This window comes from Talaromyces proteolyticus (genome assembly GCF_021365285.1).
Source record: "Talaromyces proteolyticus strain PMI_201 chromosome Unknown BGW36scaffold_4, whole genome shotgun sequence".
NCBI lineage: Eukaryota > Fungi > Ascomycota > Eurotiomycetes > Eurotiales > Trichocomaceae > Talaromyces > Talaromyces proteolyticus.
The window spans coordinates 2988167-3010489 of record NW_025764280.1 but is presented as its reverse complement, the minus strand read 5'-3'; the positions used below and the strand labels follow the sequence as shown (position 1 = coordinate 3010489).

Sequence of the window (22323 nt, the reverse complement as noted above, 5' to 3'; positions counted from 1 at the left end):
GTCCAAAGCCACTAGTTTATCGTTGATTGCGGGCACTAGCCGCTGCAACCTACACCAGCACAAGATTTCGCGCCGGATCACGTGAATTACAAATCGCTCCCAAACGGTAACAGGGAAACAATAATGAAAGCATCTCCTCGACTTCACCCAGCGTCTATATGAACTCAATACCAATCATTCACTGAATTGTTGGGTGTAATCCGCCCGCTGGGTGACATACTCGGAGAAAGTGCAACTATCAATCAATGCTTCGGGTCGGCCACTCATTTCGCTATTTTCAAGTGAACTTTCGCCAATGTCGGGCATATTCTCAGGGTAGCAGATTAGGTAGCCGCCAGCAGGTAAAACTACGAAGGCCATGGCTAAGGTACGTCTTGTTATTTCTCAAAGCCAGTTATATGCGAGTTTCTAACTGTCCTTAGGCGATTCGCGACCGCTTGTCTCGTTTATGGAGTCGCAACCCACCTATACATTAATCTGTTGTACACGCATTTTGATAAGGAGATCACACATAGCTCCCTCGAAGACTCCGACTTGAAGAGGAAAGATTCAATTAATGGCGACTCCGACGCTGATTCCGAAGAAGAGCCATCCTTTATACCGCTGACATGGCCTCGTCTCAAACCTGGCGAGCTTTACAAGGATACCGATGCAGAATGGTTGACTTTTGTGAAAATATCAGAGGATAAGGAACGTCTTCGGGCATTGAGGGGTATATAAAATCTCAAACATACGTGCAAGATTGGGACTAACCATTTCTTAGCCGAGCTTGCAGACATTGTTCGCCAGCAAATGTCCAAGTCACTACATGGACGTCGCCTCTTTGGAACGCCGTTACAAGTTACTGAAAGCTGGCTGATACCTCGCTTTCCATATCGTGCACCACCTCACTACGAACGATTTGGGTAGGCATCTCACTTCACCTGCGTAACAGTCCTGTATCTGACTTGGTCACCTCTTTAGCTTGGAAATTTCAGACACCGAAATTGCCCTGGTTTCGCAACCTGTCCTCCCACGAGATGGTGATCAGATATGGAAAATTTTATTCCCATTCTCTGTCTCGTTGGCCGCGTTTCATGCTTCTTTCTACCTGGGACAGAAGAAGATACGGGAGATGAAAGCCCTTCTTCGGGATGATGGGCACACAAACGACACTATAATGAGCATAAAAGACTTGGATCTACAATCAGATCTAAAAAGCCCCAAGAATTTCAACTTGCCGAGCTTCTCTGAATGGGAGATTTTGAACTCCAACCCAACCGAAGAGATTCAGGAAAATAGCTCTTCTGCAGACGAGAAACCAGCTCGGAATTACCCGTCTCACTTACCTTCCAGTATTACCATCTTACAAAACATACCTCGTCCCGACCTTAAGCCGGGATCTGACCTCCATTTTGCACTCTCTGTTTTCAAGTTGTCTCTATCGAGGTCCAGGCTTCTGCATCGAAAAATCCCTCAGCGAGGAGTGTTTTATTTCAGTGGGCCTGTGGCCCTGCATGGCCCGAAAGGTGAATTTAGAGTAGAAGCTACTGGTGAATACGATCCGGCTCACAAGAAATGGACTACTGTGCGAATATATTGGAAGGATATTACTTTTTTTGCTCAGGAGGCCCTTGGGAACCATAACTACGATCAGGATGACTGAACTACCCCCAATATAAGTCGTGTGAAAGAGAAAGGCAATGCGTGTTGCATGAATTCAAATTTTATAACTCCTGTCTTTATAGCGCTTCATTCGTCGGGGAGAGTGCATTATTACCTATAGAGATTGTCGATAAGCATGGACCTGTACACCAAACCGAGACTTGACCGTTATTTACAACGTGACTCCGAATCTTTGATGCAGCTTACTTGTGGGTCTATGTTTAGGCGATAATTATGTACCTTTAGAAATACCCTGCTTGTCAGAATTCAAGTATTTAGATGTTCCGCTTATTTATGGTAGACGGCTGCATACCAAACGCACTAGGACTTCATATGTCAACATCTGACGAGGTATGACAACATTGGATAGGTTTAGCCATTCAACTAATAGTTACACTTAGAATGCCAATGAGCCATCTGTAGCATCGCTACTAACTAAGCAATCTCTCTCCTTAGTCAGCCAACCGATTTCTTAATTACTTAAGAGCCCCTCAAGACGACGTAATTGCGATATCTCACCTTCCCCGCACATCGAGAACTTTGAATCTATTGATTCTACTCAGCCAGGAAGACTAAAGCCGCTACGATAAAGAGAAATGTCGCTCCCTCCGAAGTTCAAAGGCCAGAAACTGGCAACAGCAGACACGAAAAATACACCACATACACTTGAGCTCTGTAAGCGGGGTCATGCATTCACTTCAGTATGGCAGATACTAATATTCCTAATTTCTAACCCAGACCTCGATTATGTTTGTCCTGTGAGCCTCCTAATCGATGCCTCAAAGACAGTTTTGCTAACTCGAGATCGCAGTTTTCAGCCAAGATGTTTCATACTTTCTATAAAGACGTGAAACTAATCATCGCCGAAAAATACCCTTCACAACTCCAGGTGATATTCAAGCAGCAGATACAACCGTGGCATCCCTCGTCGACTCTAGTCCATGAAGCTGGCGCAGCTGTTTTGAAAGTGGCACCCGAAAAGTTCTGGGAATTCAGCGAGGCACTGTTTCAGAAACAGACAGATTTCTTCGATCTCAATGTCGTAAATGAAACGCGTAATGACACATACAAGCGTCTCGCAGAGATTGCTGCTAGCGTTGGAGTTGACAGTAAACAAGTCTTTGACCTTCTGGTCATAGCCCCTCGTGAAGGAGGACATCTGAATGGAGGAAACGGTGTGACGGATGACATCAAACTGATGATCAAAGTGACTATACCAGTACTTCTCACATTATCGAATGCACTCTAACATAAGATAGGCAAATCGCGTGATCGGCGTTCATGTGTCCCCGACCGTATTTTTCGACGTAAGTAGTCAAAATATCGAACATCAAGTCTCCTAGCATCTGATATATACTAACTGCATCTTGGATAGGGAATTGAGGAAAGAAGTATCAGCAGCAGTTTCTCTGTTTCCCAGTGGGATGATTGGCTTCGCAACAACGTGGTTTGAACAGCAACCGGAGACATAGCCAAATGGAATTATGACATAATGCATGCATGGCTCAAGTGATTTCAGGATAAAGTTAGCTGATGATACGCATTAGCATTCCAGAAAGGCGCCTTTTGTAATCCATCAGAATAGGTCATGAATATCCTAATAATATCTCGCTGTTCCACAGTCACCCCGTAATGTAATCACGTGTTTAATTTTTGGTGAGAGTAACAATGCGAAAGGAACAAGCAACGCCAATGTCGACCGACCTCTACTGATTTGCAGGAGGTTGGTAGTTGATGGGTCGCCTAAAATGTATCAGTTATGTCTTAGGAACAGCCAAAGTCATACATACTTAAAGAGTAGGATATGTGGCTCTGGTTCGTGAACTTCATAATGCTCCCAGCCTAGGCTCTGGTAGCGTGTTAGTATGGACATGCAAGAAAGAGGGTTAAAAAAACTGAGCCATCCCAATGCATACCTGGGTGATACCTAGACCCCGCCATTCTTCCTCCCATAATAGCTTCAATGTACCTTTAGCACTATCGAAGTATTCGGCAGGAATTCTCTTTAGCATGTTTTTAGGTAACTGGACATGGCGATATTCATATTCACTATCCGAGTATCTGGCATTTATCAACACTTATCGTTCGGTCGGCGTTTCTTAAAAGTCGCTCCCTATTGTGGAGTAGAAACATACCGGGCGGAATAATGGATGGAGTCGATGAATTCTTCAAGTTTTTCTCGTTCCGAATCGAGCAACAAGCGCGGCTTCTTGTTGCGTCTGGTGACGTCGATGTCTGCCATAATGGATGCGAGGTTAAGTGGACGGTCGATGCAACGTGTGCGGGGGAAGAATAGGAGAAAATGGCCGCGTTAGTAGTGTTGGACTTGGTAGGGGTGCAAGACGTGTTTTTGTTTTTGGGAAAATAAACACATGGTTTTGCCGTTTTGCCCCGTCAGACCGCAGACGGGCTGGCGCTATCCGCTTTGGGCATGGACCACGGATAAGGTTGAGACTGATCAGTGAGCGCCGGGCACGTACCATGACAGGAACATAACCGCCACACCTGTTCGCGTTTGCGCCAAGCGCGTTCTCTGGTAGTATACAGATTCCTGCGGAATTCGCGGCCGTGACTATCTAGCTCCTGCAGTTCAATGCTCGCGAAAATACACCCCTGTTCATAATCGAGACTTCCCGCCTCTTATTTGACACGCTGCGGTCGGACGCGCTCCTTGTGATTGATTGCCCAGGCACTTCCGTTTGATTGTCGGCATAGGATGAGCGCAAAACGCAGGGTCGCTTCCTTAGGCTCGTTGGAGCTATCAACGAATGGGCCGAAGCGACGAAAAGTATCGGTGAGTCTTTGTTATGTCGCGACAACTTTTGTCGAGTTTAGATGGGACGTGGTTGTAGAAGGCACGTCCCACCAGCGAATCATTGCGATTTTTCTCCCCAAGCGCATTATCTTGCCGGCACTATATATTATGCAGCTTTTGCTTTTTGAAATCAACATTTGTTCATGCTGAGTTGCTAACAGTATATGGTTTTCTTCGTATAGGGTGAAGAGACCAATGATGTTGAGACTCCCCAAACGACGACGGAGGCTGGGTTGAAAGTTTTAGCCCATATCAAACAATCTACTGACAAGAAGTACGCCTCAGCTCATTCTTTCCTTATCAATATAGCTTACCAACCTGTCGTTTAGTGGACGGCTCATTGCCACCCACTTTCTCAACCTACCTGACAAGGTACTTTATGTCAGTCGCGTACATTGAAAACTTAAACTAAAACCATCTCAGAAACGTCACGCCGACTACTACAAAGTTACAACACTCCCAATTGCCCTTGAAACTGTGGAGGTAAGTGATAACTTTGATTGTTATACGCAAATTGGCTACCGCGACGTCATCAATCCTTTACTCGGTTCGTAACGGAGAGCTAATATGAAACGTCTACCATTAGGCCAAGTTGAACAATCATGAATACCCCAATCTCTCTGCGGTAGAGGGTGACCTCAAACGGATGATCACTAATGCAAAAAGATACAATGATAAGAATTCTGTGATTTTTGCAGATGCAGAACGTGTCCGAAAGATGCTGTCAAATACTATGCCAAAAATTAACCCGGCCTACAAAGATCCCAAGTACGTTGCGGTCCCGACTCCGCTTCCTGAGGAAGTTTCTCAGCACGACGAACCTGCACACGTCGACAGTGATAATGACCAAGGCGCCGAAGACGATGCCTCTCCCGAAGTAGCTGAAGGTGATAACCAACAGTCTGAAAGTTTTGTTGGCGATGGTATACAACAAGCTCAGGATAAAATAATATCCGAAATGATACGCCTGAAAGATGACGAGTATGTCCATACCAATATTTTTAGTCTATTTAAGATGAAAAATCTCTTCGTTTTGTTATTGTCATATGCTAAACCTTCCCAGAGGAAGAGAAGTAGGCTCTCCATTTATCAATAAACCGGATCGAGCTTTATACAAAGACTACTATGAAATTATACAGCATCCGGTGTCGTTACGGAGCATTTTGAAGCAAGTTCGGGGGATTGAAGGGAGAAAACCACACAGCCGAAAAACCGCGTTTCCAACTTGGAAACTTTTTTCAAGTGAGGTCCAATTTGTTTGGCGTAATGCGCGGGAATTCAATGAAGACGACAGCGAAATAGTGATCTTTGCTAATTACCTGGAGGTAGATTATTCTTTTTCATTGGTTGCATGAACTGTTTGAGCTAATTACTTGTGCAGAATTACTTCAATGGCCGTGTTGCTGAAGCTAAAAGTGTTGTACCTGATTCTAAAGAAGTAGACGCTAATGATGCCAACCCGCGCATCAAGTTAAAATTAGGCTCAAGCAAAACACCGGAGCCCTCTGCTCAGAAACTGAAGTTGAAATTTCCGGGCCAAAGACCGTCTTCAGCTGAAGAGAAGACGCATGCATCAGATTCTATTGACAGTGATTCTGCTCACGACCAACAAGATCTAGCTCCCGCTACATCACCGGCTACAAGGGGCGTACCTCGCTCGACACTTGCCCAGTCGATGCTCGATGCTTCCAACTTGGACAGCCGTCTACCTATACCATCCCGGGACGAAAGTCCAATGTTTGCCAACTCTACACCTCAGTCGCTACCACTGGCCAACGCAAATACGTTACATCCATCGACAAGCTTTAGCAATGCTTGGCCACATTTGATGAAGCCTTTAGCCCAGAATCAACCTAGCCATTCATCTGTCGAATCTATCTTGCGGGAGCCAAATCAAGGTATGTTCATGGTGTAAAATGGCTGAGAATGTACGTTGGCTTATGTACACTCCAGAAATCTCAGACGCTTTGATAAAGGAACTAGCTATTAAAACTCACCCAAGTCTTGGTCTTCAAAACAACTTCAGCTTGAATATACCAGCTTCCGCGGTGGTGCGACAGCAGTCATTCGTCATTAATCTTCCTGTGTCCCACAACTTGTTGTCGTTATCTCTCAAAACCGTCGGCAATACACCGGAAAGACGGACTCGACTAGTAGCTCTAGCTGGGCCTCACAGAACCCCCCTTGCTCCGCAGGCTTACTCGGTTTCGACAAATCCGATTTACGACATAAGGTTGTCTCCTGGTCTGACCAAGATAGATTTCCAAATTATCTCACAACGTTTGACCGACCAAGAGCCAGGCCATACCAGTGAGCCTAAAAAGGAGTTCGAGCGGTTGACTGTGTTTTTCAGGCTGTTACATTAAAGAAGCTTTGGGGTGACATCAAAATTGAGATTTCCAAAACTGTTGACCGTGGAGGTGTATGACTGTATGTAAATTATATATTTAGCAAAACTATAGGCAAGGTCCAAGTTTTCTTTGGAGTCAAAGTTAAGGCAGACGTCATAGATTGCAGTAGTAGCTAGCTAGTTGACCTGTAGGCTGTATTAACTAATAGTTATTGGTAGTAAAGAGTGAGACGACTGGTGCGGTTGCTGCCTCAGGCAACGGACCCGCGCTTCGGCCCAGCAGCCAAGATTGACTTTTTCGCGCACCCGAAGGAAGTCTTAATAATAATAATATTTAACTGTGAGTGGTGGGGACGACCCAGAAAAAGGCGGTACGCAGCAAATTTTCTACTTTTGCCTGTATAAAGCCTCTCCCATCCCCACCTAAAATTTTTAGCCTGCACATATCGGTTTTTTTCCCTTTTATCATCCCCAGGCTCAAGCATTCCTTCGTTAGGTCGCTTAACAAACGTATTAATCATGTCTGACGAAGTTTACGAGGGTGCCATCGGCATTGACCTTGGTGAGTTGCGGTTGTGCTTCTGAATATAGAAGCGAAATATTATTTGTGTAAACGGTCGGTTGTTGACTATTCCAAAGGCACCACCTACTCATGTGTCGCCAATTATGAAGGCGCAAATGTCGAAATCAGTCAGTTCCCTATTCTTCGCTATTTCGTATAAGCACAAAAAGTTGCTGACTATGTTTCCGGTTTTCAGTCGCCAACGAGCAGGGAAGCTTTACCACACCGTCATTCGTTTCGTTCACGGACAAGGAGCGTCTTATTGGCGAGGCTGCAAAGAACCAGGCTGCCATGAACCCTCAGAACACCATCTTTGATATCAAGTACGTACAATTTTCACCTTCACTGGAAATGGAAATGGTATCACAAATCATAGCATGCTGATATCGCTTCCAGGCGTTTGATCGGAAGACGCTTTGAAGACCCTGTTGTTAAGAAGGATATTGAGTCCTGGCCTTTCAAGGTCGTTGACCAGGGTGGAAACCCAGTCGTCGAAGTTGAATATCTCGGAGAAACAAAAACTTTTTCTCCTCAGGAAATCTCGTCCATGGTCTTGACCAAGGTATTTCTTTCCTTTCATGTTGATAGAAAAACATGAATTAATCGTTTTCTAGATGAAAGAGGTTGCCGAAACCAAGCTTGCCAAGAAGGTATCCAAGGCAGTTATCACAGTACCCGCCTACTTCAACGACAACCAGCGACAGGCCACAAAAGATGCTGGTGCCATTGCCGGCTTGAACGTTCTTCGTATCATCAACGAACCCACCGCCGCCGCCATTGCCTATGGTCTGGGTTCCGGAAAATCTGATAAGGAGCGTAATGTTCTGATCTACGATCTCGGTGGTGGTACTTTCGATGTTTCCCTTCTGAACATCCAAGGCGGTGTCTTCACTGTCAAGGCTACCGCTGGTGATACCCATCTTGGTGGTCAAGACTTTGACACCAACTTGCTCGAGCACTTCAAGAAGGAGTTCCTGCGAAAGACCAAGAAGGACATCACTGGTGATGCTCGTGCCTTGCGTCGTCTCCGAACCGCTTGCGAGCGTGCCAAGCGAACCCTTTCCAACGCTACCCAGACCACTGTCGAGATTGACTCTCTCTTCGATGGTGAAGACTTCAACGCCCAGATCACCCGAGCTAGATTCGAAGACCTCAATGCCAAGGCATTTTCCGGTACTCTCGACCCTGTCCAACAGGTTCTGAAGGACTCTGGTATCGAGAAGAGTAGTGTTGATGAGATCGTTCTCGTTGGTGGCTCTACTCGTATTCCCCGTATCCAGAAGCTCCTCAGCGACTTCTTTGATGGAAAGAAGCTTGAGAAGGTGAGTCCTCATGCCGAAAATACGACTTTTCAGAATGATATACTGTCTCTAACACGTTCATAGAGCATTAACCCCGATGAGGCTGTGGCTTATGGTGCTGCTGTCCAAGCCGGTATCCTCAGTGGAAAGGCCACCAGTGCTGAGACCTCTGACCTCCTTCTTTTGGACGTTGTTCCTCTCTCCCTTGGTGTGGCCATGGAGGGTAACATTTTCGCCCCTGTCGTTCCTCGTGGCCAGACCGTTCCCACTATTAAGAAGCGTACTTTCACCACTGTTGTCGATAACCAACAGACCGTGCAGTTCCCCGTCTTCCAGGGCGAGCGTACAAACTGTGAAGACAACACCTCCCTGGGTGAATTCACTCTAGCTCCTATACCCCCTATGAAGGCTGGTGAGGCTGCTTTGGAGGTTGTCTTCGAAGTCGATGTCAACGGTATCTTGAAGGTTACTGCTACCGAGAAGTCGTCTGGACGTACCGCCAACATCACCATCTCGAATGCTGTTGGTAAACTTTCCAGCTCCGAAATTGAGCAGATGATTGATGGTAAGCCCCATTTCATTTTTTCTTGATGAAAATTTTCTCACATAATTTTTTTAGATGCTGCCAAATTCAAGTCCAGTGATGAGGCTTTCAGCAAAAAATTCGAGGCTCGCCAGCAGCTTGAATCCTACATCTCCCGTGTTGAGGAGATCATCTCGGATCCTACCATGTCATTGAAACTCAAGAGAGGTAACAAGGACAAGATCGAATCTGCCTTGAGCGATGCTATGGGCCAACTTGAAATTGAAGAGTCTACACCTGATGATCTCAAGAAGAAAGAGCTGGCTCTGAAGCGACTCATCACTAAGGCCATGGCTACTCGCTAAATTGGATTATGGAAATTAATCAAATTCAGCCCTTTTAAGGCTGACTACGGGAAAAGTTCTTTTTCTTTATTGCATTTCCTATGTGATTGAGCTCGTTTGAAAAGAGTTTCTTATGACCTCTGATTATGACTCCACCTTGTACGAGCATCTTGGTTGTAAAAAATTTTACGACTTGCCACACAAGATTTTAAGAGACGATACTTTAGTTTCTCGCCAGCAAGGCATTTTGTTGGCTTTGCCTAATAGAACGCATTTTATTTCTATCCGGTCATCCTATCTGTCCCAAGTGCTGCTTGTAACCAAGTTGCTTCTTTAGTTAATAATACAATCTAACCGTCGACAATTTTCGACCATTTCTAATTGAACTTGCGCCTAGGCCGCTATAAACAAGGGAATTTGCCATGCTATATTCACATAAATGAAGGGGATGGTGACGGAAGAGCCGATAGATCAGATGAAGGGTAGATTATCATCTGATCTTTAGTTTCATCCAGCCACTAGTGCCTTTCGGACGATTTGAGTTGCGGTCTTTTGCGGGCTCAGTATTCTTGTCTTCAACTTTATCGACGATATCCTTGGAAGTCTCTTGTACTTCGGTGCTCTCGTGATAGTTGATCTCAGTTGTAAGAGATGTTGGTACAGGGGATTGAGAAGGATGGTCTATTTCAGCGGTTTCATCCCACTCAGTTTCCTCAAGCAGTTCCCATTCGGCATTCGCCATTTCACCCATAAGAGCGGACTTGAGCTTGTCTGCGAGCTTCGTCGGTGTTGGCAGCTTCCAGCTCTTGACAAACTCCATTCCTTCTGCAGTACCTAGAAACGAATGAGACGTGCCGTGGGAGTAATGGCCGAAAATGGGGAAGGATTTCGTTCGCTGTATAGTAGTTTTTGGCGATTTACTGTCGATCCTTAGTTTTGATTGAAGATCATGGTTTGAAACCGCCCTTATGGCATGGAGATGTTGGGTAGGAGGAGAAACTAGGAGCTGATACAAGCTCTTGCCTGTATTGCAAACAGTTTCCCAAGTGTCTGAGCCGACCTGCAGTCCTTGAGTACGACATAGCCAAGATACATTCCATGCTAAAAGTGAAGCCCCCTCTATAAACAAGGCGTACGTAGCAGGTTCCTCTTTCATTAATCTCGGTAGTGTCTTCTCAACTGACAACGGGCGCGGTCGATGTTTGCGGACATCAGGTGTTTTTGACGGAGTAGGATTGCCGCCTGGGTACCAGGGCTTATATTCTGGGGTCATAACCTCCCTTGTTGTATAAGATGCTGCAGGTGTGAATATCATTGGCGTGGCATAATTACGATGGGGGAGGACTATTTCGGCTGGTAACCGGAGGGACAAATAGTGAGATACGAGGACGAGGAGGTGGGCGACATTCGAGAAAGAAGTAGAGATCTGGCTAGGCATAGCTCCTATTGAGTGTTAATAATCTTTCCACCTCGAAGTCTCCTTCTCACCTACCATTTAAATCTCTCAGGTCAATGATCGGCGTACCTCCGATCCAGTAGCTTTCGATGATTGTATTGTCCTTTCTCCTTACTTTCTGCTGCAGACGATACAGCTTTGCAGCCTCGCGACACAGGAAAATTCTCGATTCGGCGGTCTTGGTGTGCAACGAATGCCACAAATGTTCGTTTCTTTTGATCGCGTTTTGGATGTTTGATAGGGCGAGATGACGTCGGTCACTCAGTTGGAATTTCGCAGACTCGGCATCAGAGCGTCGTTGCCTCAAATTTGATCTCAAACTATTCGCATCAGCCGTTTTTTGTTGTATTTCAGCTTTGAGGGCGTCGGCGCAGGCACGTATAGATTTCGCGCGACTGGACATCTGAGCATGTTCGGTTTGGATAGCTTGGATAGTCCATCGTAGACTTCTTTCGTGGGCTGCGATAGCCAACTTGTCGTCCACATGGTTGGCCTCAGGATCACCAGCTACCGATACCTCAATCTCCTGCCCGATCGATTCCTTCTCAAGCAAGACCCTGGCATTTTCATATCTCAAGAGGTAGAGGTAGCTGCGCGCACACGAAGGACAGTAGAGTGGGGAACGAGTGCTGGCGCTTCTCGAACATATGTGACAGCCCATTTCAAACTATCTGGTAGTCGAAATCTAGCAGGTAACATATAGTCGGCCAGGTTTTAGCCTTTTCCATGATAGAATGGCGACTGACTCGGTGGAGACAGAATGTTACTCTTGATGGTGGTGAACGTGGGCAGCGATGTATGAGAAGCCTTCATGACTTCAACAGGTTCTGTAGGCAAAAAAGCATGGATAATACCTTCGTCTGAATGGATTATATAATCGTACAGTCAGCCATGAGGGTGTATAGGTGGCATTTTGCTTGTACGTATGTGTACAAGAAGTCCATAGATATATGACTAATAATATGCAAAGTCCAAAGTTAAGGAGGCAAGTCTGGTGATCACATGAGTCACGGGAGTTGCGGTTTACATCATTATCTTGTCCCGACTTTATGAAAGCCATTGTAAGAGTGGACAGTATTTCATATGCTTTATTCTTTACGTATCATTCATGCAATATCATTTATTATTACATACTCATCTTTGTTAGACATCTGCACTATATTACTACGTCAATGAGAGATAAAGACAGAAAGCAGAATAAAAGCCGAATGATAGCTTTTCATACAACAGCTAAAATATAGTCATATGCATGTGATGTGAAGTTAGCATATACTACTAGTAGTCTGATGCAGATGCCCTGTGAGCTGTGATGAACGATGCTCGCAGGCTTGCCGGAAGTTAACGGTCACATGATTCCATCGGAATACTCTGCCGCCAAGGCAACGAACTCGTTGTAGTAGGACCTATCTCAATGCTATTAGAGCCACGTTTAACCTAGCATAATCTTTGTTAGGCAAGTCGATTTAGTAGTACACATACTACTTATTGGCTGCATGTTGGCATGCATTTCTTGCTTTAACAAGTCAATCACGCCGAATCACGCCGCCCATCTGCTTTCTCGTCTGGACGCATTGAAAAGCGCTAACCACTGAACCGTTTCGAAATATTTATTGGTATAAGATGTCTCGGTCGATTGGTCCAATTGATACAGATTGAGACCAGTTTTGCAAAAGGCACAGTGCAGCGGACAAGTAAGAAAATGAGGCCAACCATTAGCCTTTCATTGATTATTGATTAGATCTGGCGAGGTTGCTTCATGTCAAAGACGACATGTCATTCCACTCCATTAAAGATGATTATTCTCAGTCGATCGAGACCCGACTGACCAGTCGACAAGACGAGGGGTCTACGTGCGGTTCAGATAAGGCTGGATACTATAATACTCCGCTGCATGTTGTAGCACTATTCATCATATTGATTCTCAGCACATTAGGTTTGTGCTTATATGCCTTATTTTTTCGGGGGATTATATCACTGATGCTTCTTTAGCATGCTCTTTCCCCATATTAGCGCGCCGATTCCCTCGACTACCTATTCCACGCCGCTTCCTGTTCCTTTCCAGACACTTTGGTACAGGTGTCCTCATAGCCACCGCATTTGTCCATTTGCTTCCGACTGCTTTTAATTCCCTAACGAATCCATGTTTACCCGAATTTTGGAACAAAGGCTATCCGGCAATGGCAGGTTTCATAGCAATGCTGTCGGTTTTTCTTGTTGTTACTGTCGAAATGTTTTTCGCAAGCAAAGGCGCAAAACATATACATGGGAAAGAATACGATGAATTAATGGGAGGACTTAGCACAGAAAACGATCACAACGGGTTTTCTCCAACAGATCAGGAGGAGTATATTCACTTAACGAACCAATATGACAATCAGGAAGTGTCCGAGATGGGAACTACGGAAATGCTTCCCCAGCCTCAAACAGGAACAGATACAAGAGCATTTGAATATGAAAATCACGACAAGGATGATGACGAATTAGACCTGGAAGACTTAGATCCATATTTTGACGAACGCCATGACCATAGTGCCGAAACCCTGAATACACCGCCACTCCATACCGACGCCTCGCAAAATAGACCTCTTAGAGGCCACCAACGCCAGGGTAGCGAACCCTACGTACTACAGAACCCTCAAAGGCAGCTACTCCAATGCCTCCTTCTCGAGGCAGGAATTCTTTTTCACAGTATTTTCATTGGCATGGCACTAAGTGTAGCCACCGGAACCTCTTTCATCGTGCTCCTCGTGGCCATTTCCTTCCATCAGACCTTTGAAGGCTTCGCGTTGGGCTCACGTATCGCATCTCTAATCCCAGATCTCTTCCCTCGCTCTTCAATGAAACCATGGCTAATGGCCTGCGCATATGGAACAACAACACCGATCGGGCAGGCACTCGGTCTTCTTTTGCATAACCTATACGACCCTGCAAGCACGATGGGCCTTTTGATGGTCGGTTTCACAAACGCAATCAGCAGCGGCTTGCTTCTTTTTGCCGGTCTCGTGGAGCTACTGGCAGAAGACTTTTTGAGTGATTCAAGCTATGAGACATTAAAGGGCAAACGTCGAGTAGAAGCTTGTGTAGCGGTGGTTGGTGGAGCTTTGCTCATGTCTATGGTTGGTGCATTTGCCTAGTGTTTGTCGTGATATCGGTTGTTGTTTTGTCTTTGCAATATGTATTATAATTCAAACGTCGTTCATGGTCGATGTACGGTAATTATATTCTATATAGTATAAAAATTTTCACCCAAACACTCCATGTCTGCAACGGGAAGAGGATCACCTAATTTACATCTACTCAAGTACTACAGCCACCAATTTGATACAATCAGAAAATCAAATCAATTCTTTTGTAAAACGACCTTCTTCACTAGGAAACTATGTCTTGTAAATATGAACCGTTCATCATAACACATTGGAACTCAATTTTCAAATTGAATGAACATACTCCAGGGGTGCACTTCTCCTGATACTCATGTCATAATCATTGGAGCGACTCCAGAACCAAGGCACTAGCACCGCCACCTCCATTGCAGATACCGACACATCCAAGCTTACCATTCTTCGCCTTCAACACCCCCAAAAGTGTAGCGATGATACGAGCACCACTGGCTCCAAGAGGATGACCAATAGCAACAGCACCGCCGTGGACGTTGACCTTTTCTTCAGACAATCCAAGAAGCTTAAGGTTGGCAAGGGCCACAACGCTGAAAGCTTCGTTGATTTCGAAAGCATCGATGTTATCTTGAGAAACGCCGGCCTTCTTGAGAGCTTTGGGGATGGCGAGGGCCGGGGAGGTAGTGAATTTGCTGGGTTTCTGAGCAGCGTCTGCCCAGCCCAAGATCTTTGCAATTGGCTTCAGATTAAGTTCTTTCAATTTCGCTTCAGAGACGAGAACGACAGCAGCAGCTCCATCATTGAGGGGTGATGAGTTGGGCGCAGTTACGGTGCCGGTGCCTGGGATGAAGGCAGGTTTAATTGCTTTGAGTTTGTCGGGGTTAAGCTGTTTGGAAGCATTTGATTAGAACTCAAGAAACAGGACTTATAGAAATTGGGCGACTCACATTCTTTGGCTCTTCATCCTGAGAGACGGTAACGCCCGGCTTACCCCTGAATCCAGGTAGTTCTACAGGAACAATCTCTCCATCCAGGAGTCCGGCCTTCTGTGCGGCTTGAGCACGCTGGTAAGAACGAATCGCATATTCATCCTGATCTTCACGGCTAAAGCCATGGTCCTGGGCACATTCCTCGGCTTGTAAGCCCATGAGCTCTTGTTTTCCATACGCATCCATCAGACCATCTTTCATGATTCCGTCCACTATGTTCTGGTGGCCATATTTAGCACCGGTTCGTAAATTTGTGATGTAATGAGGAGTGTTTGACATAGACTCCATGCCACCAGCCACGATGATCTCCGCACCGCCGGTCTGGATAGTCTGAGCGCCGAGAATGATGGCTTTCAAACCAGAAGCGCAGACTTTGTTGACAGTTGTACAAATTGTAGAGTCCTGAAGGCCTGCGCCGAGGGCAGCCTGTCTAGCGGGGTTTTGTCCAACACTTATATGGCAATTCTTAGTTTCAACTTCGACGAGAACATAAACACAGGAGCTTACCCGGCCGACAAGACATTTCCGAAGAAAACCTCTTCGACATCAGCAGGATTGATGCCTTCTGCTCTGTCCAATGCTCCTGTAACCTGGTTAATCGACGTTGAGACAAAGCACGAGTCAATTCGTACCCTTGATGGCATGGGAACCAAGCTGGGTGGCAGACTGGGAAGACAGAGCTCTATAGAAGACCGTGTAAGTAAATCTGGTGCTGCACAGCTAAGAATATACTCCTGACATACCCCAAGAAAGAGCCCAATGGCGTGCGGGCTGAGGAAACGATGTAAACAGGGGGAAGAGACATGATATATACTAGTGCGGGGTTGAATTTGATGGAGCAAACGCGAGGATAGAGCACACAAGGACCCTGATCTAGTAAATTATGATAGATATTGAATGTGGATGTATCACTGGAGATTGAAGCGCAGGCGTGGTATCAAATGAGAGACTAGGAGCTCCGGGGATAGCAGCTTCTTTATTAACAAATTTCCAGCTGGGGCTCGGGGGCTCGGCGGCAATGGGGGGTAAGCGGTCTGACTAGTGGAGGGTCCTATTTGCTTTAGCCTTTAGCATTTTAGTGTATGATAGCCAGTGTTCGTCCTTGGCTCAGGTACGAGCAATACAAATAATACGCTGTGGCCCACGATTATTTATTGAATACTAATCCAACCGTTGGGGCAAGCCGTCTTGCTTTACTATTATCATTATCGTTGTGTTCTATAAAAATTCTGCTGCCTTGAGTACTGCTCTATAAATAACGAACTATTGAATTCATGGTGCGATTTCTTCGAACTAATTGATATTATGTTTAATAGATTACGATAGTCTGTACATTATCAAAATGGAATCAAAGCAATCGACATATAAATACCTAGTAGAAATTATTTTTATAATATCGAAGGAAAAAAGTAGTGACAACGCTACACGATTGGCTGCAGCCACAAAAAAAATGGATAGCTTCTGACCGCCTGCCGCATCGAGAATGGCAGGAACCTCATCCAGCAATACTGCAGATAAAATCTTGGGTTTACACAGTATTTGTGCTGAGCAGCGAGCTTTTACGTATACATCATGGATGATCTATACGATGAGTATGGCCCATTATGCTCCCACACCTATCTCGAATTTTTGGTGGAAATTACTGATTCCCTTGCAGGTTCGGCAATTATATCGGTGAAGGTGGATTGTCGGAAGAGGAATCGCAACATGGCGATGCGCCTGCTGCGGGCTACATCTATGAGGAGTCTGAGGAGGGCGACGTGCATGAGGCAGCCGATCAGGAGCTGATGGAAGTTGACGGTCAGTAAACACCTTCAATTAGGGATCACGACTGATTCACCACTATAGAAGGACCGTCAAATGCAGTGATACTTCATGAAGACAAGCAATACTACCCAAGCGCACAGCAAGTGTACGGGGCCGAGGTCGAGACATTAGTACAAGAGGAAGATGCCCAACCGCTTACGGAACCAATCATCAATCCGATTCAGGACAAGAAATTCGCGCTCCAGGAAGCAGACCTCCCACCAGTCTTTTACTCTCGAGAGTTTATGGCAGACCTGCTCAAATTTCCGGAACAAATAAGAAATGTTGCAATAGCAGGCCATCTTCACCACGGAAAAACCGCGTTCATGGACATGTTAGTTATGCAGACTCATGACATAAGGGATCGATTGGAAAGGCGCACGGGTAGAAAGCGAGATGAACAACTGCGCTACACTGATGTACATCTTCTGGAGAGACAACGAGAATTGTCAATCAAGTGTGCACCGATGAGTTTGGTTTTACAGGGTAGTAAGGGGAAGTCTCACCTATTCAATATCTTGGACACACCGGGTCATGTCAATTTTGTTGACGAAGTTGCGGCATCCTTCCGTCTGGCCGACGGCGTGGTGCTCGTTGTTGATGTTGTGGAGGGTGTCCAGGCCAATACCGAGCAGATTATCAAATACGCAGTATTGGAGGATTTGGCTTTAGTCTTGGTTGTCAACAAAATGGACAGGTTAATCCTTGAACTCAAGCTCCCGCCAAATGACGCCTATTTCAAGCTGAAACACGTGATTGAAGAAGTCAACTCAAAGATAGAGAGTGTCATTCCTGGTAGAGGAGAAAGCCGGCGACTGAGTCCTGAGAAAGGAAACGTTGCCTTTGCCAGCAGTTCTATGAATTGGTGCTTTACGCTATCCTCATTTGCGCAAATGTACACTGAACGCTATTCCAAACTTGATATCTCAGACTTTGCGCGACGCCTGTGGGGTGACATTTTCTACAACCCCAGAAGCAGAAAATTCACACGAAAAGGGATTGAAGAAGGGGCTAAGCGGTCCTTCGTGAATTTTGTGCTGGAGCCCATATATAAGCTTTATTCACATACTATCAGCGAGAGCCCGGAGGATTTGAAAGAGACATTAGCGAGTCTAAACATATCTTTAAAACCTTCTCAACTCAAGGCCGACGCGAAGGTGCTTTTGAGTCTTGTCTGCGAGCAATTCTTTGGTCCTGCGGCTGGGTTCGTCGACATGGTTGTCCAACACGTACCATCTCCTGTCGAAGGAGCATCAAAAAAGTTGGATAGGTATTACATTGGGCCTCAGGATACCAATGTTGCTAGATCCATGGCAGCTTGTGACCAGAACGGGCCTTTAGTTATTCATGTCACGAAGCTATACAACAGTGTTGACGCTTCCACCTTTAACGCGTTCGGCAGAGTTATGAGTGGTATTGCTCAACCGAATCAACAAGTCCGAGTACTAGGAGAGGGATACTCACTTGATGACGAGGAAGATATGGCGATCGCGACTATATCTGAAACATGGATCGCTGAATCTAGATATAACATTTCCACTGACGGAGTACCCGCAGGTAATTGGGTACTCCTCAGTGGTGTGGACAATTCCATCGTGAAGACTGCAACTCTTGTTCCTCTCAAATTGGAAAATGATGAAGATGCATATATCTTTAAACCGATCCGTCATATGACTGAGTCGATATTCAAAGTTGCTGTGGAACCTATCAATCCGTCTGAGCTTCCAAAAATGTTAGAGGGACTTCGCAAGATTAACAAGAGCTATCCTTTAATCTCTACTAAAGTAGAAGAGTCTGGAGAACATGTTATACTTGGGACTGGAGAACTCTACATGGATTGCGTTCTCCATGATCTACGCCGGCTCTATGCTGAGATGGAACTGAAAGTATCAGATCCTGTGACTAGATTCTGCGAGACTGTTATAGAGACTTCAGCTATCATGTGCTATTCTATCACACCCAACAAAAAGAATAAAGTCACCATGATTGCCGAGCCACTAGACGATGGTATTTCGGAAGACATCGAGAGCAGTCGTGTCAGCATTAAAGACCCAATTCGCAAAGTTGCAAAGTTTTTCGAAGAGAATTATGATTGGGATAAATTGGCAGCGCGAAGCATTTGGGCCTTTGGTCCGGATGAGACTGGGCCTAACATCTTACAGGACGACACTCTCCCCTCCCAGGTAGACAAGAAACTTCTCGGCACAGTACGCGACTCAGTCATTCAGGGCTTCAGTTGGGGCACGAGAGAAGGCCCGTTATGTGAAGAACGTAAGTTTGAGCCTATCGTACACTATTTATTGCAATATTTATAATGATACTAATTTATTACTGAAGCTATTCGCAATGTCAAATTCAAGCTCACGGATGTTACCCTTGCCGACCAAGCTATATATCGTGGAGGTGGACAAATTATCCCTACCACCAGGCGTGCGGTTTATTCCTCGTTCCTCATGGCTTCTCCTCGATTAATGGAGCCAATCTATTCGTGCGAAATGCTTGGACCAGCGGATGCAGTGGCATCAGTGTATACCGTATTGTCACGCCGCAGGGGTCACGTGCTCTCAGATGGACCTGTCGCTGGAACGCCATTGTATTCTGTTCGAGGCCTGATTCCAGTGATTGACTCCTTTGGTTTCGAAACAGATCTTCGAATCCACACGCAAGGCCAAGCCACTGTAAGCTTGGTATTTGACAAATGGAGCGTTGTACCAGGCGATCCCCTTGATCGTGACGTCAAGCTCAGACCATTAGAGATGGCGAATGCGCAGGCTACCGCTAGAGATTTTGTACTTAAGACTCGAAGGCGAAAGGGATTAGCAGAGGATGTGACCGTCAGCAAATTCCTGGAGCCAGAGCTGTGGAAGGGTCTCAAAGATAGCGGGGTCCTCGAGGGATGAGCTTTTTCGCTTTGAAACTTTTTGGATGGCAAGTCGTCTCAAATTTTTTGTAACAATAGCGTGTCAAAAAAGAATAGCGGTAATTAATGGAGTAAGGTCCACGGCGACTCGGCAAAGTTAGACAACTGTACATTGCACACCAGTAAATTCCATAAACACATGCTGCACTGATAAGTAGCACTTAATAGACCACTTAAATTTATTGACAGTTTTCCAACATTTTCCCAATAACCCCCATCAGTGTTCCATTTTCTAATGCCGCAGCTACTCGCTCCTTGTCGGCCAGCTGTTTATTCACCTCTTCAGCGGTGCTATGCGTTCCCTGTTTGATCCGGACGTCGACACGGAAGCGAGACGGCAACGACTGCTCCAACCGAACGCGTACACCGAGACCTATAACTGTTGCAAGGCTGCAGTGCGTTATCGTCGGGGTGATCAGGACTGTGACTGTACGGAGGGGGGAAGAGGGGCTATCTGGCAAGGACGGTGTGATTGCGATATCAGGAAGGGAGACGACGGCAAGCGAACCAAGCGATATAGGGTGCTCTGGGTCCGATATCGTTGAAATAAGATCTAGACGATGTTAATGGCGGTTCATTCTTGGCCAATAACATGCACCGGTTCATGGTTTGTTTTAAAAACAAAAGATTCTTACCAAAAATTTCCTGCTCGTCGATGGGTTCTTCCAAAACATTGTCATCCTCGCTATCAGTGTCTGATGTCTCGTAAAATTCGGCCGCAAATGGGTCTTTTAAATCGCTGACAGAGAGATTGCTTGAGAATATAGTTCCATCGAAAACATGGTCTAAATGCTGGTTTGATTTGGTCTTTTGTCGAGTAGGAAGATCGGCTGCGTTGAGGATCGTGGGGTTTTCGTTTTGCATTTCAGATGCCATGATGGGTGTAGGTAGGGAGTTTGAATATGAAGGAAGGGAGTAGAGAGAGAAGATGAAGAAATCGGTTGTGGTGGTGGCGGTGATGACAAACCTGATGTTGGAAAAGTTTTATAGTTTGGTGGTTCTTACTTTCTCCTCCTTCCGTACTTTTCCTTCAATTCAAAATTTCTTGGGTAGTAGGCCAGTGGTATCCAAGGTAGTGGGCTCAAGATGATAATCGAGGAGTGTGTTGGATTTTCATCAGATCTTCTAATCGTGATGCGAGTCATCGACCCCACCGCCACTCTCCGATGCTGACAGTAGACAGAGGGCACGGTCCTCAGTTTATTAGAGTTGGTAATCGACATATTTCATCATTTTGCTTACAAAATTTATGTCAGCAGGTACCCTTTTTTTTAACCGAGGGGAAATCGCAAAAGGATAGAATATCGTTACTGAGGGGACATTAATATATCACTTCTTTGAGATTCCTATATACTACATGTATTGAACCGAGCGATATCAAGTACATATAATCTTCAGAAAATATATATTTCCTGAGTATATCAAGACTGATTAGACCTGTGAGACATCATTCTAGGCAATTTTGGTTGTAAGACATTTATTGCCCAAATGGTCCTACCAATGTATGCTTTGCAGCGAGACATTATGGCGACTTCTCACAACAGCGCTCCTAGACCGTAAGGTAAGTCGTATCTCAAACTGGCATATCAAGTCTCATCAGTAATAAATCGATGATGCCCATGGTTAGCACGGTAGACCCCATCTAGCGACTTGTAATGTTGCATTCAAAATTGCTAATACAACATGCAGAGAAAGCGGAGGCCCGCTGATCTAGGAGAATTAAAGCCGTATGTAGATCCCTGATACCTGCACAAGCAGGTGCTAGCAAGCCACCAATGCTTGAGAACTAAATGTATATCGCCGACCTTGGTAGTTTGGCCTGTTTCCGGACATCCCGAATTGCATGGCTGGAGATGAATGTGGCATTGCAGCACGGGTACCTGTAGCTGTATCCTTCTCCCTTCAGATCCCTGCAGCGAAGGAATCCCAGCAGAGGAACCCCAGCGATGCAGTGCATCTGCTCGCTAGGCAAGGCCGGATCATCGTGCTCACTGCTCTGCGCATCTGCCGAAGATCACCAAGTGGGCGTTGCGGGCGCGCTAGACGAGCAATAGTAGTGGGCACTAGGAGATCGCGCAGTCTCAGACATGTGCTTGTCTGGCCGCTTTTGGTCTGGAGCCGACTTGGGAGTTGCAACTTGCCAGTGGCCCAGCGACTTCCCCCACATGGAGACAGACAGACCTCGTCGAGTCTGAAGTTCACCACGACGCTCCATTATTCTGCACACCGGTTCCTCTGGCTTCCAGCGACATCAGGACTCGCCTGCCCGGGTGTGTGTGCATGGCTTACGTACCTGCGCTGCGACTGCTTACCTGCCCATCCGCTCTTGCGCCTGTTAATCACCTCGGCGCGCCCACATCGTCGAAAAATCGCGAAACGAGGCTTGTGGAAACGACTCATCTCGTCTAGATTAGCAGGACCATTCATCTGAGGGCAACTTGATGCGAATTCTCCTATGCGCTAGTTCGCGCCGACTTCGAACACACTACGAGACCTG

At 45.9% G+C, this 22323-nt stretch overlaps 10 protein-coding genes across 10 annotated transcripts; 6 read left to right on the top strand and 4 right to left on the bottom strand.

Annotated features, from left to right (window-relative positions):
- The first annotated feature begins 1 nt into the window (after position 1).
- Positions 2-1931, top strand: BGW36DRAFT_317534 (uncharacterized protein). Its single transcript, XM_046212582.1, has 4 exons — positions 2-367; positions 423-712; positions 764-905; positions 964-1931. The coding sequence occupies exons 1-4, from the start codon at positions 246-248 to the stop codon at positions 1643-1645; spliced, it is 1236 nt and encodes a 411-aa protein (XP_046074867.1). The 5' UTR covers positions 2-245; the 3' UTR covers positions 1646-1931.
- On the top strand, positions 1912-3542 carry BGW36DRAFT_142127 (thioredoxin-like protein). The gene is made up of 6 exons (XM_046209445.1): positions 1912-1995; positions 2046-2319; positions 2383-2402; positions 2456-2851; positions 2904-2951; positions 3020-3542. Exons 2-6 carry the CDS (start codon positions 2241-2243, stop codon positions 3095-3097), a joined length of 621 nt encoding a protein of 206 aa, XP_046074866.1. The 5' UTR covers positions 1912-1995; positions 2046-2240; the 3' UTR covers positions 3098-3542.
- BGW36DRAFT_142136 (putative cell cycle regulatory protein Cks/Suc1) lies at positions 3247-4041 on the bottom strand. The gene is made up of 4 exons (XM_046209446.1): positions 3780-4041; positions 3561-3705; positions 3435-3493; positions 3247-3387 (listed from the first exon to the last, which is right to left on the bottom strand). Exons 1-4 carry the CDS (start codon positions 3884-3886, stop codon positions 3351-3353), a joined length of 348 nt encoding a protein of 115 aa, XP_046074865.1. The 5' UTR covers positions 3887-4041; the 3' UTR covers positions 3247-3350.
- A 100-nt stretch (positions 4042-4141) lies between these two features.
- BGW36DRAFT_375686 (putative polybromo-1) lies at positions 4142-6944 on the top strand. The gene is made up of 8 exons (XM_046215796.1): positions 4142-4438; positions 4642-4733; positions 4789-4831; positions 4883-4942; positions 5046-5440; positions 5523-5784; positions 5841-6357; positions 6413-6944. Exons 1-8 carry the CDS (start codon positions 4361-4363, stop codon positions 6823-6825), a joined length of 1860 nt encoding a protein of 619 aa, XP_046074864.1. The 5' UTR covers positions 4142-4360; the 3' UTR covers positions 6826-6944.
- Positions 6945-7328: 384 nt separating this feature from the next.
- BGW36DRAFT_357780 (putative Hsp70 chaperone) lies at positions 7329-9560 on the top strand (the record flags this gene model as incomplete). The annotated part of the gene is made up of 7 exons (XM_046213905.1): positions 7329-7371; positions 7449-7499; positions 7568-7694; positions 7768-7933; positions 7986-8693; positions 8757-9237; positions 9292-9560. 7 exons carry the CDS (start codon positions 7329-7331, stop codon positions 9558-9560), a joined length of 1845 nt encoding a protein of 614 aa, XP_046074863.1.
- Positions 9561-10029: 469 nt separating this feature from the next.
- On the bottom strand, positions 10030-11656 carry BGW36DRAFT_291600 (UV radiation resistance protein and autophagy-related subunit 14-domain-containing protein; the record flags this gene model as incomplete). Its single annotated transcript, XM_046210852.1, has 2 exons — positions 10030-10982; positions 11032-11656. 2 exons carry the CDS (start codon positions 11654-11656, stop codon positions 10030-10032), a joined length of 1578 nt encoding a protein of 525 aa, XP_046074862.1.
- Positions 11657-12765: 1109 nt separating this feature from the next.
- Positions 12766-14129, top strand: BGW36DRAFT_396064 (Zinc/iron permease; the record flags this gene model as incomplete). The annotated part of the gene is made up of 2 exons (XM_046218119.1): positions 12766-12928; positions 12985-14129. The coding sequence occupies 2 exons, from the start codon at positions 12766-12768 to the stop codon at positions 14127-14129; spliced, it is 1308 nt and encodes a 435-aa protein (XP_046074861.1).
- Positions 14130-14478: 349 nt separating this feature from the next.
- Positions 14479-15905, bottom strand: BGW36DRAFT_291733 (putative acetyl-CoA acetyltransferase; the record flags this gene model as incomplete). The annotated part of the gene is made up of 5 exons (XM_046210861.1): positions 14479-14997; positions 15059-15551; positions 15608-15683; positions 15733-15782; positions 15844-15905. 5 exons carry the CDS (start codon positions 15903-15905, stop codon positions 14479-14481), a joined length of 1200 nt encoding a protein of 399 aa, XP_046074860.1.
- Positions 15906-16502: 597 nt separating this feature from the next.
- On the top strand, positions 16503-20191 carry BGW36DRAFT_375677 (putative U5 snRNP component Snu114). The gene is made up of 4 exons (XM_046215795.1): positions 16503-16692; positions 16758-16900; positions 16949-19177; positions 19244-20191. The coding sequence occupies exons 1-4, from the start codon at positions 16673-16675 to the stop codon at positions 19804-19806; spliced, it is 2955 nt and encodes a 984-aa protein (XP_046074859.1). The 5' UTR covers positions 16503-16672; the 3' UTR covers positions 19807-20191.
- BGW36DRAFT_396061 (uncharacterized protein) lies at positions 20006-20702 on the bottom strand (the record flags this gene model as incomplete). The annotated part of the gene is made up of 2 exons (XM_046218118.1): positions 20006-20379; positions 20462-20702. The coding sequence occupies 2 exons, from the start codon at positions 20700-20702 to the stop codon at positions 20006-20008; spliced, it is 615 nt and encodes a 204-aa protein (XP_046074858.1).
- Between the last annotated feature and the right edge of the window lie 1621 nt (positions 20703-22323).